The sequence below is a fragment of the Myotis lucifugus genome, unplaced genomic scaffold (genome assembly GCF_000147115.1).
Source record: "Myotis lucifugus unplaced genomic scaffold, Myoluc2.0 scaffold_413, whole genome shotgun sequence".
Lineage (NCBI taxonomy): Eukaryota > Metazoa > Chordata > Mammalia > Chiroptera > Vespertilionidae > Myotis > Myotis lucifugus.
This window is the reverse complement of record NW_005871461.1, coordinates 844,157-859,455: the sequence shown is the minus strand read 5'-3', so window position 1 is coordinate 859,455 and position 15,299 is coordinate 844,157. Positions and strand designations below refer to the sequence as shown.

Below are 15,299 nucleotides of genomic sequence, written 5' to 3'. Positions count from 1 at the left end.
ATTCACTTCAAGAACCTCGAAGAACTGTGGGTACGAGCGGGGTTTGCAGCAAAAAAGGACGCGTGTGAAGAATCTGAGGGAAGGCGCCTGGGTTCCTTCGTGCTTAAGGCTCGGTGGCGGTTGCAGGGGCCTCGCCCCGGGAGGGATTTCCAGCCTCCGATGTTAAATCCGGTCGGGGCCTGCGTCCTGCAGACCCTCAGCCTCCTCCCTGAGGGAATCGGTCAGGAAAATGTCCGCCAAGCCGGCCAGGCCGCGGCTGAGGGTGCCGGCCCGCGCTCCCCGCACCCGCGCCCCCGCATGGCCGCCTGGGCGCCTGAGGCTGAGAGCCGGGAGCCCTCCCGCGGTTCAGTCCCTCACTTGCTACTTGAGAAGGAGAGAGAACAGCCTTTTCGTTTTTTCAGGGGGAGAAGAAATGGGTGATTTTTGTTTTCGTCCGGGAGGGCAGTCTGTGGAACTTTGGGGAATAATGTATATGATTAACTGAGGGACAGCGTCCAGGAGACCCCAGTCCACGGCCTCGTTTCCTCGGTAACTGGGCGGTGTAGGTGGCGGCAGCCACACCTCTCCCAGCGGTTTGTTCCCTTCTGCTAGGCCCCAACCCCCGACTTAGTATTAAGTGAGGAGACGGAATAGACCCCAAAAAAGAAATTACTTGGACCACATTTTATTCTAATAAATACGGCCATGGCTGGCAGATTCCTGAGGTCTTAAAACAACAGCTACAGTGTTAAATGGCTGTTGGATTCTGTCTCTTGGCCCTAATGTTATTATATGCTCGGCCTGCACACTCTGGCTTTGTCCGGAAGGACATCCGGAAGGTCGTTAGGCTGCCTGGTCTAATTAGCATATTATGCTTTTATTATATATAGAGAGAGAGAGAGTAGCCACTGTAATTTTAAATCTTCATAAAATTAGTAAATACAAAATACACCTAATCTTCTATGAAGCAAAAAGATACATGTTACAAGAGAGCCCATTCATAATTAACTAGCAGAAAGGTATTCATATTTTATGAGGAAAATAAAATCTATCTATTGAGGGTAGACTAAGTTCTAGGAGCCAGGGAGGATACAGGAAGAACGACACAAGGTCAAATTCTTAGAGTGTTATTAACCTAAACATGAAAGGTTAAATAGCAGTATGCAATTCTAGATAACATTTCAAGATAACAAAAAAGATGTCAGACAGTCATAATTAGCTGTGCTAAAGGAAATCAAAAGATATAAAAATAAATGACCAGTTTGGAGGAGAGAGAGAAGAAACTCAAATCCCCACCCCACATACATCCTCACGAAGGAGATAATGCCACATGCTCAGCAGAAAGAATATCGGCCGACCAAGCCATTCCAAACTAAATGTTTCTCTAATTATCCTTCTGGACTTAGAAGTAAAATCCAGGAGGCCTCTGGGCACAGGATTGTGTACTGTATCATCTATGACAACTTCTTAAATCATATTTCTTATTTTCCCAGAATTGGGTGTTGTTGTTTTTTTCTGCTGCTCTCCTTTCAGTATGAAGGAGGATCAAGTTGTGCTGGAGGAACCAGGATTCCAAGATGATGAGGTATGGCAAGAATATTGAAAGATATGCAGACAGTCATGCCACAAAAATGAAGTTCCCTCTGTTAGCAACGATATTTAGAAACTGAATAGAAATAAAACCTAGTTCTAGAGAGGGGCAATATTACAAATACGTAACAACTTGTTTAGCAAGGGGTGCTAAGATTAGCTACTTAGCAACTGGCATGGGATAATTGCAATAAATCAACCACTGTATGGCCACACTGGTTCCTGTGCATACTGGTAACACATGGCAGAGGAAGAAGTGCAAGATATAGTGGGGAAGAAGGTTGAGAAAACATATTTTAAAATAGGTTAAATGTTGTTCCATTCCTGTGGGTGAAGGTCTTAGGCCAGTGAGGGCGAACCTTTTGAACTCAGCGTGTCAGCATTTTGAAAAACCCTAACTTAACTCTGGTGCCGTGTCACATATAGAAATTTTTGATGTTTGCAACCATAGTAAAACAAAGATTTATATTTTTGATATTTATTTTATATATTTAAATGCAATTTAACAAAGAAAAATCAACCAAAAAAATGAGTTCGCGTGTCACCTCTGACACGCTTGTCATAGGTTCACCATCACTGTCTTAGACCATGACAAAACTGTTAGATTTTTCTACCTCTTTGGATGTTAGCTCTTCTAAGTATGTAACAAAGTGCTTGTAAAAGTATTATTGATCGTTTCTCTGTCTGGAGAAGTGGAATTTTAGGAATTTGGAGTGACCATAATATTGAATTAACTCTTTAAAAGGTGCTAAACAATGTAGTATGAATAATCAAAACTTCATTTTTTTCTGTTTGCTCTCCTTTAGGAATCTTTGTTTCAAGACATTGACCTGTTACAAAAACATGGAATTGTAAGTATATTTTTTAATGCTGTGTGAAATTGTCCAATTCAGGGTTTCTCAGCCTTGACCCTATTGAACATTTGGGACTGGGCGATTCTTTGTTGTGGGGAGCTGTCCTATGCATTGTAGGGTGTTTAGCAGCATCCTGGCTCCTAACCACTCACTATATCCAGTAGCACAACTAAAATTTGTCCAGACCTTGTCCAGTATCCCCAGGGGGCAAAACTGCCTACGTTTGAGAACCACTGGTTCAACTGGGGGTATTCCAAGCTCTCTGCACCTACTGTCTTCATCAGCAGAAAATTCACTTCTGTGTCAGATGATTAGAGTAAATGATGTTTACAGAAATCCAGACTGTGAATAAACTGAATGAACTTCAACAGCAATTAGTTGATAGAAAACTTCTGTGACATTATCTTTTGAAGCCTCACATTTAATCTCTTTTGGTTAGATTTAGAAAATAGGAGCAAGAGAAAATTCTGGTCCTTTGGTTATTAAGTTATTTGCATTCACCAAGGGTAGAGGGGGGAAAATCCTTAAAAAATTAAAATAATATATTAGTAATGAAGTTTTGTAGGAGGAAGGAGCTGAACTGAGGGGGTGAATGTGTGATAAATGAGCTAGCTTTTCTACCAACAGACTTTTCTTTTGAATTCCTTGTTTCATTGCCATGGTCCCACTAATATTCTTGGGAAATCAGGGCACAGCCAGAACATTTGGCCATGTGCTGGGTATGTTCTACTCGTATTTCCAGAACATTTGGCTACATGGTGGGTGGGTTCCACCTGGTTGCTTGTATAAAATTGGCATCACGGTGGAAGGAGATGGACACAAAAGTGTATGACATACTATGGGAATTTTTCAGGCTGGTATTTTATCAATCTGCTCTATTCTTTTATTTACAGAACGTGGCTGACATTAAAAAACTGAAGTCAGTAGGAATCTGTACCATCAAAGGGATACAAATGACAACAAGAAGAGCCCTATGCAATGTCAAAGGGCTCTCAGAAGCAAAAGTGGACAAGATTAAAGAGGCAGCCAACAAACTTATTGTAAGCAAAATCCATTCTTTGTTGTTTTAGCTTAGAAGGGCTCTGTGAGTTTCTGTATCCTTTTTATTATGAACACTAGAAACCATTGTGGGAACTCTTAAGTTACTATAGATCATAGTGTACTATTCTCCCCGATTAATTTCTGAAAGATTGAGGCAGGATTAAGAGACCTAGAACACTATGAAGGTAATTATTTTTACCAAACTTTCCTTTTTGTCTCTTTATATTTCCTTTTCTCTGCCTTTTCTTCTCCTTTTTATTTTATTTTTTATATTCCTCCTCCTTATTTTTGTTTTGTCTTCTCAAATGTATCATAGCTGTTGCAATGCACTCAGCACCAAAGAAGTTACTTTCTCCTGGTATAGACCAATTGATAAGAGAGCATTGGGTTAGAAAAAGACTGACAATGGATGTATACAGTTGAGATAGATAGGACCAAGAATATGCTCACTGTGGCAGCTGAGCCAAACCCATACCTTGCAAGTGAGCCCACAAAGTGAGAGGTCCATGCTGCTGTCAGGCTCCAAGCAAAAACATATGCTTTGATTCAAGCTTTTGTGTAGAGCTTTTGGGGCCACTGAACCTAGGTAGGGTGGCTCAAGAGCCTGTATTCTTAAACATGACCTTGTGCTGCCTTCAAAGACAAATGAACTATACCTTATATCAAATAATGATCCTGATAACCAAGTCTATAGTTTTCGGCAGTATTTAAAATTAAAACCATCATCTTATACCCTTTTAAAAACCTTCCTTTTTGTCTTTCTGAAGGAGCCAGGATTCTTGACTGCATTTGAGTATAGTGAGAAGAGGAAAATGGTTTTCCATATCACCACTGGGAGCCAGGAATTTGAGTGTGTATCTCATATATTTTATAACCACTAAGCACAGTCTTTGAAATACTATATTTATTTTTCTCTATCTGGCTGTTGTTTCTACCAAAGGTAATAGAAATAGCTTCTTCTTTTGAAGTAGTTTTTTGTGTGGTTTTTTTTTCAAAAGGCAACTGTAGCAAATAAATTTTAAGCTACTTCTGGAAATGATTAAATTTCTTACAAGAACTTCAGAGCAAAAATATATAGTTTCTGGAATCAGCCTAATTTTTTAAATTAGGCTAAACTAAATTTTAAAATAATTTAAAAAATAGTTTAACTTATCATTTCCTTTCTCTTAATATCTACTTTTCATGTTTCTCAGTATATTTTTTAAAAATTGAATAATTAGTTGATTTTTAGAAACATAGTTCCAGCACAATATGAAAAACCCAGTTAATAACAAGACTATTTAGTCAACTCCAATTCATCTCTAAAGAACAGAACTGAGACATAAGGCTTATAATGCCCATTTCCTATTGGTACCAGAAATAAGAACAGCAGGGCTTACAAGTTGTTCTGTTGATCCACCAGCCTTCACACAGTAGAACCTGTAATTTAACAGGTGGTGTACCATTTGTTCAGCCAAGAATTCCTGTTCCTGTTGAATAGATATAGATAGACAGATAGATATAGAAAGAAATGATATTAATGCTTTCTCCTTTCTTGATTTCTCTGTTTCTGTTCCTGTTACTAATGCTTGCTTTCTATATCCAGTAAGTTGCTAGGAGGTGGAATTGAAAGCATGGCAATCACAGAAGCTTTTGGAGGTAAGCAGAACCTTAATATTTTGTTATTGGGGAAGAATTATACATATATACATATATATACACAAACATATGTATATAATTAAATAAACAACCAATAGTAAATTATATCTAATTTAGAACTTATGTTTAAATATCAATTCTCATAATACAGGATTATTCTATGCTATAATTAAAATATATTCCAACATTAATAGATGGGTCTTACTGACATTTTTCATTGTTTCATCTCTGACTTCTATAGAAGATAGTAGAATTTTTTTGCATTCTTTCAAAAGATAGTTGAATAATGAAACAGATCTTATTTCTAAGAAATGCATGTTGAGTGAACATAGTAGATTTTCTCTTCCCTGTTTACATCCTCTATTTTTTCTTCAAAACGATTCATACATAACTATATTACATACTATGCCTGACAATTCCAGTACTTGCAGCCCTGGGGGAATGAAATATGTTGTTTAGTTGATGTTTTTGTTGACTTAGAAAAATATATCTGGTTTTCATTATTTCTATTTTTATTAACTTAGTCTTAGTGGCTTATTGTCTTGTATATGTATTGATATTTGTGAGATCATTGCTTGACTTTAATCTGTGGGAGTTCAGTGGGCCGAAAGTGGTGAGAGGGCAAGTTTTCCTCCAGAGAGAATTTGCTGTTTTGGTGGCTAGGGCATACCACCAGTATGAGACTACTTCAGTTCCCCTTTGAGGATCTCAGTTCAGTGGGAGAACCCCAGGCTCTCCTATGGTAGGTAGGGTCTTAAACTCTCATTTATATGACTATTCCTGAGGAAAACTTTGTTTAACTTAATCTTTAAAGGTCAGTTCTGTGAAAAAATACCTTTAAAAGTTATTTTTACTACTGGTATTCATATATGCAGAATCCATTCATGATGTGGTACTTTATGTGTAAAATTTGACACTTGGAAAAGAAAACTATACTCTGAGGCCATGTTTTATTATTTATGAAAATATCTAAAAATTAACTATGTGTTTTTGTTTTCTATATTTTCACAGAATTTCGTACTGGAAAAACCCAGCTCTCTCATACACTCTGTGGTAAGAATACATAACAACAGTAATAACAAAGCCCCAGCCAGTTTGGCTCAGTGGATAGAGCATCAGCCCTCGGACTGAAGGCTCCCGGGTTCAATGATGGTCAAGGGCACATACCACAGTTGCAGGCTCCATCCCTGGCCCTGGTCAGGGCACCTGCAAGAGGTAACCATTCGATGTGTCTCTCTCACATCGATGTTTCTCTCTGTGTCTCTCCCTCTCCCTTCCACTCTCTAAATCAATGGAAAAATATCCTCTGGTGAGGATTAACAACAACAACAAATAATAATAATAACAAAAATAATCATAGCTATCACTTACTAACTTGTGCCTGATACTTTGTTTATTTATTTTTAAATATATTTTTATTGATTTCAGAGAGGAAGGAAGAGGTTAGAGAGGGAGAGAGAAACATCAATGATGAGAGAGAATCATTGATTGGCTGACTCCTGCACGCCCCCTACTGGGGAATGAGCCAAAAACCCAGGCTGCACCCTTGACCAGAATCAAACCCGGGACCCTTCAGTCCACAGGCCATTGATCTATCCCCGTGATGGCGAACCTATGACACGTGTGTCAGAGATGACACGCGAACTCATTTTTTTGGTTGATTTTTCTTTGTTAAATTACATTTAAACATATAAAATAAATATCAAAAATATAAATCTTTTTTTTACTATGGTTGCAAATATCAAAAAATTTCTATATGTGACACGGCACCAGAGTTAAGTTAGGGTTTTTCAAAATGCTGACACGCCGAGTTCAAAAGGTTCGCCATCACTGGTATCCACTGCGTCAAACCAGTTAGGGCGTGCCTGATACTTTATATAATCTCATGTAATGTGAACAGATTTACAAGGAAAATAAATCTCAGAGAGGTTAACTGCCCATAGTTACACAGATACCAAAGCTAGTCTTTGAATGTGTGATGTTTGAGGTGATATGCTGCACTCTGAACACCTGTATGGAAATAGGGATGAGGTAAGTGGGTATATGAGTGTGTTGGTGGGGAGAGGGTTTCACTGTCTCAATTTTTCCCATTCTATCTTCTATGTTGTATCTTCAAGAATGTCACAAAATCTATTGAGGCCTAGAATCCCATGGAGTAAGGTTAGCCCTAAGACAGACTTAAAAATAAATTTTTCTAAAACAGAGTAAGTAAAACACCTCCTTTTGCACAAAGACATTACTGTGCATTTCTTTGACTTAAGTACAAGGGGCATGGCAAAATGGGTAAGAAAGGGGTTCTGGAACCAAAATACCTGGCTTCATTCTTGACTCTACCATTAATAGCTGTGTGACTTGGGCAAGTTGCTTCACCTTCCTAATTGTCCCCATCAATAAAATAGGAATAATGATAGTACCAAATTTACAGTTGTTTTGAAAAAATAAGTGAAATAATGCATGTACTTAATGTAAAATAATTCCTTAGTATGAGCTACCACTACATAAGAAAGAAAATGCATTTTAAATTTTGACTAAAATTAATCAAAATATTAAATGGATTATACAACATAAATTATATTTGTGATTATTTTTTGTAGGAAGAAAGTTAGTAAATTCTATTTTTATTTTTTAGGAGAACTATCTTTCGTGAATATCTCCCCATGTGAGAAATGTTGACATTCTCTGTTGAATTACTATTCTGCTGGCAGAATGCTTTAATTTTGCCATTGCTTAGTAATATAAAAATATAACATGCTGATTAGAAACTAAAGGATCATGATTCGTTGCTAGCTTAACTAAAGAACTGCAACCAGCATAAATCCCAAGTTAATTTATATATTTATTTGTATAAAGTGTATTCATTCATATTAATATTAATTAACTCTTAATTGCTTCCTAGTGACAGCTCAACTTCCAGGAGCAGGTGGCTACTCAGGAGGAAAGATTATCTTCATCGATACAGAAAATACTTTGTAACCTTTTTATTTAAACAACTTGCTGTCAGAGTAGTGTGATATAGTACTGTTACTATAAAATAGTTTGTTTAAATATATCGTTTTTATAATCATCTCGGAAACCAGCAATAATGAGAAAAGCCAAGGGGAAAACAATTGCTGGTCAAGGTCTCAAATCACTTTTTATTTAAAAAGATTTCATTTCTCTGGAAGGATTTGCTGTGAAATTGACAAAACAAATACATGAGAGTAAAATACATATTCATTTTTAATCCTCTTCTCCAAATATTCTATATAATAAAAGGGTAATATGCAAATCGACCAAATAGTGCAATGACCAGTCGCTATGACATGCATTAACCACCAGGGGGCAGACGCTCAATGCAGGAGCTTCCCCCTGGTGGTCAATGCACTCCCACAGGGTGAGTGCCGCTCAGCCACAAGCCTGGCAGCGCTAAGGATGTCCAACATCCCCCGAGGGCAAAAGAACAGGCGGGGCTGAGGGACCCCCATCCCCACCCCAAGTGCACGAATGTTTTACACTGGGCCTCCAGTTTTACTTATAATTAGAAGATTATTGACTCACTCAGAGTGTGGTCCAAAATAAGGGGAAATGTATGAAAGGAACACAAGCACAGAAGGGAAAAGGGCAGAACCTATTTAGATAACAAAGAATTTGTTTGAAGTGGAAGGTATTCCAGAATGCAAGGCTGGTAAGGTGATTTGGGTCTTAGACATAAAGGGCTTTAAAACCAGATGGATGGTGAGTGTAAATTAGATACTTTTGCAATATTCTAGGCAAGTAGTGAGAACTTGATCTAGGTTGGAAGCAGTAGGAATAAAAAGAAAAGGACAAGAAATATTAGGGAGGAAAATTGATAGGACTTGATGACTGTATTTGGTAGACAAAGGAAAGGTGAGAGAAACCACACAAGGTTTTTTGTGTAGATAACGGGAGAATCATGACGCTAATGACAGAATTGAGCAGATCATGTTTCAGAGAAAAGGTGATTTTTCATTTTAATGTGTTGAATGTGAGGTACAGGAAGACATTCAAATGACAATTGCAAACATTGGACTCAGCTTAAGAAAGGGATAGGACCCCGAGATAGGGATGTAATAGCCAAGGGGGCAAGAGAACTTAGAGAGAAGAGAGAACTGAGAACACAACTTTGGGGTATGCCAGTATTTAGAAAGAAGGACTTAAAAAGAAGAAACCATGGAGATAGAGGAAGTAGGAGGAAATCTGGATGTGAAGGATAAACAAAAAGAAGAGTTTCAATTATTTAGACTTAACTATTAAGACTCTCCTTTTCTTTATTCATTATTGTTTTTTGCATCCCAAATCTTTCCTTTATTTCTGTTTTCCTGGAGTACCTACTCAAGTCATTTTATCAGAAAAGTAATGAGGTGGTAACTTGAGCTCTGGCATTCTGAAGATACATTATTTTGCTCTCACTCTTGAATGTTCATTTGGCCTGTCATATACAAATTTGCATGGTATATTTCTAGCCTATGGGTATTTGCTCCCTCTATCACCACCTCATAGTGTTTCTGGATCATATAAATCCTCTAAATTTACTACCCAAAAAAACTCCAGTAGAAGAAAAACACCAGAGAAGTGTTTGCAGAATACTTTATTTGGAAATACTGGGCATAAGAAGACTCTGGAGGAAATTTCTAACTTGGGGAAGGAGGGTGGAATGTTGTATAGGGCTGTAATGAGAGGAGCTCAGCTGGGCTCCAGCTAGTTTCAGAAATAGCTGTTTAAGGATGGTTCTTGGAGAGGGAGGAATTGTTCTTACAGATTAGAAACCATTGTTTGGGCAATTTGGATTTTATCAAGAACGGTAAAGAGAAACAGGAGCCAAGTCCTATACAAGAACGAGTAGGGAGGGACAAGGACACACGCGTGCCTCAGAATGTTTTCATTCTTTCAGTGTCTCTTACATGTATTTGGTTCTCTCTTGATATTTTTCTTTTTAATGTTTATATTTTGCCTACTTAATTATGTTTTATGCTTACCTTTGGTGTGGATTATCTTATGACTCCTTATATGCACCATAATGCCTGCATTGGTAATTTATGATTATGGTGATTTATTCCATATGGTGTTCAGTTAATAAATATTTGTAGATTGATTTGAACTTCCCTTCAGCATAAGCACAATTTTTATACTTCTGGTTACATAGTAACCAAGTTTTGTAAACACTGACCTGGTGAAAAATGTTTTTACTCATTTACAGTTTAGATAGATCTAAGTGATAATTAGCATCTTCCAGAATGCTTTTGCAGGTACACTGAATTTGCTTTCCTAGGAATTTACTAATTTCAGAAAATTAACACAACTCCTTAGAAGAAGGTTGGTAATTCCCTTCTGACCTTTGAAGTTACCTTTCTGACCCTTTGGTTCATGTAGTCAAATTTACCATTCACTGGCAAAACATGGTTAATGGTGTATTAAGCTATTTCATATTGAACAATGAGGAGTATGAACAGAGTGAATTAATTCACTTTGAAGCAACTTAGATTATAATTTAGTGATATTATCTTCCTATACATCTATTATAGAATTGAGAACAAAAGAGATTCACAAATCTTAATATTTAGTTGTTCTCTTGTAATTGATTTGCCGCATATCCTGAGTCATTTGCTTAATCTCTGCCCTGTCCTCATTTGTAAAATGTAATATAGGCCATACAACTGGCTTCCATGGTTATTGTAAAAATTAGATAATTTAACATTTAAATGTTTACGGCCTTATCATTTCTCTAACCATTATCACTACCTAAGGTATTCATTGAGGCACTTATGAAAAATTAAATGTGGTGTAGATTTGAAGTGATTATTAGTATCCTCCAGAATACCTTTGCAGGTACATTGTTTTGCCTTTCTGTTCATTTCCTTACAGTATTATTTTTTGTAGTTGTCTAAACTTTTTTAAAATTGCTTTATTAGTTCCTTAATTTTGGCACCTTCCAGCCGTCCAGATCGCCTCCGGGACATTGCTGATCGCTTCAATGTAGACCATGATGCAGTACTGGACAATGTGCTTTATGCACGTGCATATACTAGTAAGAACCCCATGCAATTGGAAGCTTGGGTTGTTTTAAGGTTGGCAGCACTGATTTACTATATGAGTGATAGTCACAACTTTTTGACACTGTTATTTTCTCTTTTTATTTTACTTTTCTCCAAATTAATTTAGTCAGTCCACAAATTGTATCATCATGTCTGACTGCCAGCTTAGATATTAAAATGCCATGAAATTATTTCTTACCTTTATCTTTGAAAGGGAGAGTAACATGGATAATGTAGTACCTGGCATGTATGCTAATGCAGAATATGAAGTCATCCTGTATAATAAAAGTTAATATGCAAATCGACCACACTGTGGAACGACCAGTCACTATGACGCGCATTGACCACCAAGGGGCAGATGCTGAATTCAGGAGCTGCCCCCTGATGGTCAGTGTGCTCCCACAGGGGGAGCGCCACTCAGCCAGAAGCCCTGAGCCGGGCTCACGGCTGGCAAACGCAGCAGTGGTGACGGGAGCCTCTCCTGCCTCTGCATCAGTTGGACATCCCCCGGTGGCTCTCGGACTGCAAAAGGGCACAGGCCGGGCTGAGGTACCCCCCCCCTCCAGTGCACGAATTTTGTGCACCGGGCCTCTAGTCCTATATAATAAAAGGGTAATGTGCAAATTGACCCTAACAGCAGAGCGACTGGGAATGACTGGTCACTATGACACACACTGACCACCAGGGGGCAGACGCTCAATGTAGGAGCTGCCCCCTGGTTGTCAGTGTGCTCCCACAGGGGGAGCTCTGCTCAGCCACAAGCCTAGCTGACGGCTGCCAGTACAGCAGTGGTGGCGGGAGCCTCTCCCGCCTCCTCAGCAGCACTAAGGATGTCCGACTGCAGCTAGGCCTGCTCTCCACTTGCAAGTGGACATCCCCCGAGGGCTCCCGGGCTGCCAGAGGGATGTCTGACTGCCAGCTTAGGCCCAATCCCCCGGGGAGCGGGCCTAAGCCAGCAGGTGGTCATTCCCCGAGGGGTCCCAGACTGCAAGAGGGCACAGGCCGGTCTGAGGGACCCTCCTGAGTGCACAAATTTTTGTGCACCAGGCCTCTAGTATTTAATAAAGTTAAATAATTAAATAACTAAGAAAATCCTGCTGGGCTGGCTTGGCTCAGTGGTTGAGCATCGACCTATGAACCAGGAGGTCATGGTTTGATTCCTGGTCAGGACACATGCCCAGGTTTCAGGCTCATGCAGGAGGCAGCCAATCAATGATTCTCATCATTGCTTTTTCTATCTCTCCCTCTCCTTTCCTCTCTAAAATCAATACAAAAATATTTTTAAAAAAGAAAAAAAGAAAATCCTGCCCTGGCTAGTTTGCCTCATTGGTTAGAGCATCAGCCACGAAAGGAAGGGTCTCGGGTTCGATTCCCAGTCAAGGGCATGTACCTCGCTTGCAGGTTCCCCAGCCCCAGTAGGGGCACATGCAGGAAGCAGCCAATCAATGTGTCTCTCACATATCAATGTTTCTCTCTCTTTCTCTCTCTCCCTTATCCCTCCCTTCCACTCTCTAAAGATCAATGGAGCCCAGCTGATGTGGCTCAACAGTTGAGCGTTGACCCAGGAACTAAGAGGTCACTAGTTGGATTCTTGGTCAGGGCACATGCCCGGGTTTGAGGGCTCTATCCCTGGTAGGGGTGCATGCAGGAGGCAGTTGATGGATGATGTTCCTCTCTCATTGATGCTTCTATCTCTCTATTCCTCTCCCTTCCTCTCTCTAAAATCAATAAAAAAAATATTTTAAAAAAAGATCAATGGAAAAAATATCCTCGAGTGAGGATAAATGAAAGAAATCCTTCCAGGATTCTTTTTGCCTGGCTGCCAAGGACATAATTGATCTTAGCCTCTGCTTCTTTCAGCTTTTATAACATTTTCTCACTGCATTTCCCACCAGGTGAACATCAGATGGAGCTACTTGACTATGTAGCAGCAAAGTTCCATGAAGAAGCTGGCATCTTCAAGCTGTTGGTACAAGCCTTTAAATATTGCTCATTCACAGAGCTATTTAGTATATTATTTTTCTTCTATTGATTCTGATTCATATTAACTTCTTCCTTTCCAAATGCATATTTATTTTTACATGAATTCTGTGCAGATCATTGATTCGATAATGGCCCTTTTTCGAGTGGATTTCAGTGGTCGTGGGGAGTTGGCTGAACGACAACAAAAATTGGCCCAGATGTTATCACGACTCCAAAAAATCTCAGAAGGTAGATTTTAATAAATTGCACTATCAGAATAGCATCTGTGACTGTTTCCTGAGTAGAGTAGACTTTGCAGAGAAACTCAGAATAATATCAGGAGGCAATACATTTTCTAAAATTAAAATTACTCTCATGGGAATACCGCTCTTTAAAAAAAATAAAAAATATTGATTCTAATACAATAAGGTACCTAAGTAATAATAATAACTTTGCCCTAACCTTCATGGTTTGGCTCAGTGGATAGAGCATTGTCCTGCAGACTGAAAGGTCCCAGGTTCGATTCCGGTCAAGGGCATGTACCTTGGTTGCAGGCACATCCCCAGTAAGAGGTGTGCAGGAGGCAGCTGATTGATGTTTCTCTCTCATCGATGTTTCTAACTCTCTATCCCTCTCCCTTCCTGTCTGTAAAAAAATCAATAAAATATATATTTTTTAAAAATAATAATAATAACTTTGACTCAATTTATTTAATTAAGGAAAAATAGGAATATAATTTTGTTTATAAAATAAGCTACAATATTCCTAACCTCTGAAATCTAAGCAAAGAACTTTTTATATTTACTTTGCCATTATCTTAGTTTCTTAATTTTATTTCTTGATGCAGAATATAATGTGGCTGTGTTTGTGACCAATCAAATGACTGCTGATCCAGGAGCAACTATGACGTAAGCCCCAATATTCTGCTTTTGTATTTCATAAAGGTTAATAACAGAGGATTAAAGTGTAGAGTAGAAAACAATTCCAATATAATCAGTTCTGATGTTAGACTTCTATGACACCGACATTTATGAAGATCACAGGCAAACTTTTTTCTGAATGTCCCTCAAATTGGGGTTGATTTTTTCTCTCATTATTTAATAATTTTGGTAGGAAAATTATAGGACAGTTTGTCCCATTATTAGTGATGTTAAGTTTGATCATGTAATTAAGATGGTGTTCACAAAATTTCTGCATTGTAAAAGACCTTTTCCCCTTTGTAATCAACAAGTAATTTGTGAGGTTATACTTTGAGACTGGTGTAAATACCTTGTTCTATGATAAGCTTTCACCCAATCATTTCAACATTCATTGAAGATTTTTGCTTCCATCAATTATTACTCTGATGGTTGCAAAACATAGTGATATCACTTGAAAACTGAGTCAGTATATCAGAGAGTAGCAGATAAATGAGTCACTGACATATATTATTTTTTATTATTAACTGCAGTCACTCTGCTGTCTATTACATTCCCCAAACTTCCAATTATAAAATAAATGTAATGGAGATTGACATACATATTAGATGATATTTGATATGCTAGTGCAGATTCTGCAAATTGTACTGAAATAAATGTGTCTCTCATTAGGCATTTTCTAAATTAACCCTAAGAATATTGCTGCACCTTCTGCAGTTTGATATATCTCTCATTTTTCAATACTCTTTTGATCACAGGAGATTCCAATGTGAAAAGACTAACTACACAAATTATATTAAGCAAGTTAAAAGATTGAGGAAAGGGAAATCAGTCATTAAATTCATTAAATAAATATTTATTGAAAATGTATATGAAGATTCTGGAAATTCACTAGTGAACAGAAGAGACTATGTGCCTTGCCTCCATAAAAAAAAGACAACTAAATGATGTTCCTTTAACTCAAAATTTTAGTCTTGGTAGGGCACCCATTGTCGTTAGTCATTGAGTGGTGAAGGCAATCTTCTCTGTTTTATAGGGTATCTTTATACATAGGACATAAAATACTTCACAAACAGAATAATTTTAAACTGAAGAGAAATGGAAGATTTTTCAGGCTTGCTTTAAAAAGAGAAAATGACTCATTGGCTCAGTGGGTTGCATTCAAATAAAACAGTTCAAGTTAAAGAGCAATGTTCTTTCTTCAGATGTGGGGAGGGAACAATGAAGAGGCCAACACTGTCTATCTGGAGTTAGAAGGCAAAGGAAATCAGTGGGAATTAGGTCAC

The 15,299-nt window shown here is 38.2% G+C and overlaps 1 protein-coding gene across 2 annotated transcripts in view; it reads left to right on the top strand.

The window, feature by feature from the left end:
* The first annotated feature begins 7 nt into the window (after nucleotides 1–7).
* Nucleotides 8–15,299, top strand: part of DMC1 (DNA meiotic recombinase 1) — a 30,932-nt gene continuing 15,640 nt past the window's right edge. Inside the window, exons 1-12 of one of the 2 annotated variants that reach the window (XM_006102431.3) lie at nucleotides 8–41; nucleotides 1,473–1,564; nucleotides 2,376–2,420; nucleotides 3,317–3,463; nucleotides 4,232–4,314; nucleotides 5,050–5,102; nucleotides 6,114–6,155; nucleotides 7,999–8,071; nucleotides 11,036–11,127; nucleotides 13,030–13,103; nucleotides 13,231–13,345; nucleotides 13,944–14,004. In XM_006102431.3, the coding sequence (XP_006102493.1) occupies nucleotides 1,514–1,564; nucleotides 2,376–2,420; nucleotides 3,317–3,463; nucleotides 4,232–4,314; nucleotides 5,050–5,102; nucleotides 6,114–6,155; nucleotides 7,999–8,071; nucleotides 11,036–11,127; nucleotides 13,030–13,103; nucleotides 13,231–13,345; nucleotides 13,944–14,004 (836 nt within the window). In that variant the 5' untranslated portion in view covers nucleotides 8–41; nucleotides 1,473–1,513. Of the gene's footprint in view, nucleotides 42–1,472; nucleotides 1,565–2,375; nucleotides 2,421–3,316; nucleotides 3,464–4,231; nucleotides 4,315–5,049; nucleotides 5,103–6,113; nucleotides 6,156–7,998; nucleotides 8,072–11,035; nucleotides 11,128–13,029; nucleotides 13,104–13,230; nucleotides 13,346–13,943; nucleotides 14,005–15,299 lie in introns of those variants that run through there. The other variant, XM_023743797.1, reaches the window with a different exon arrangement.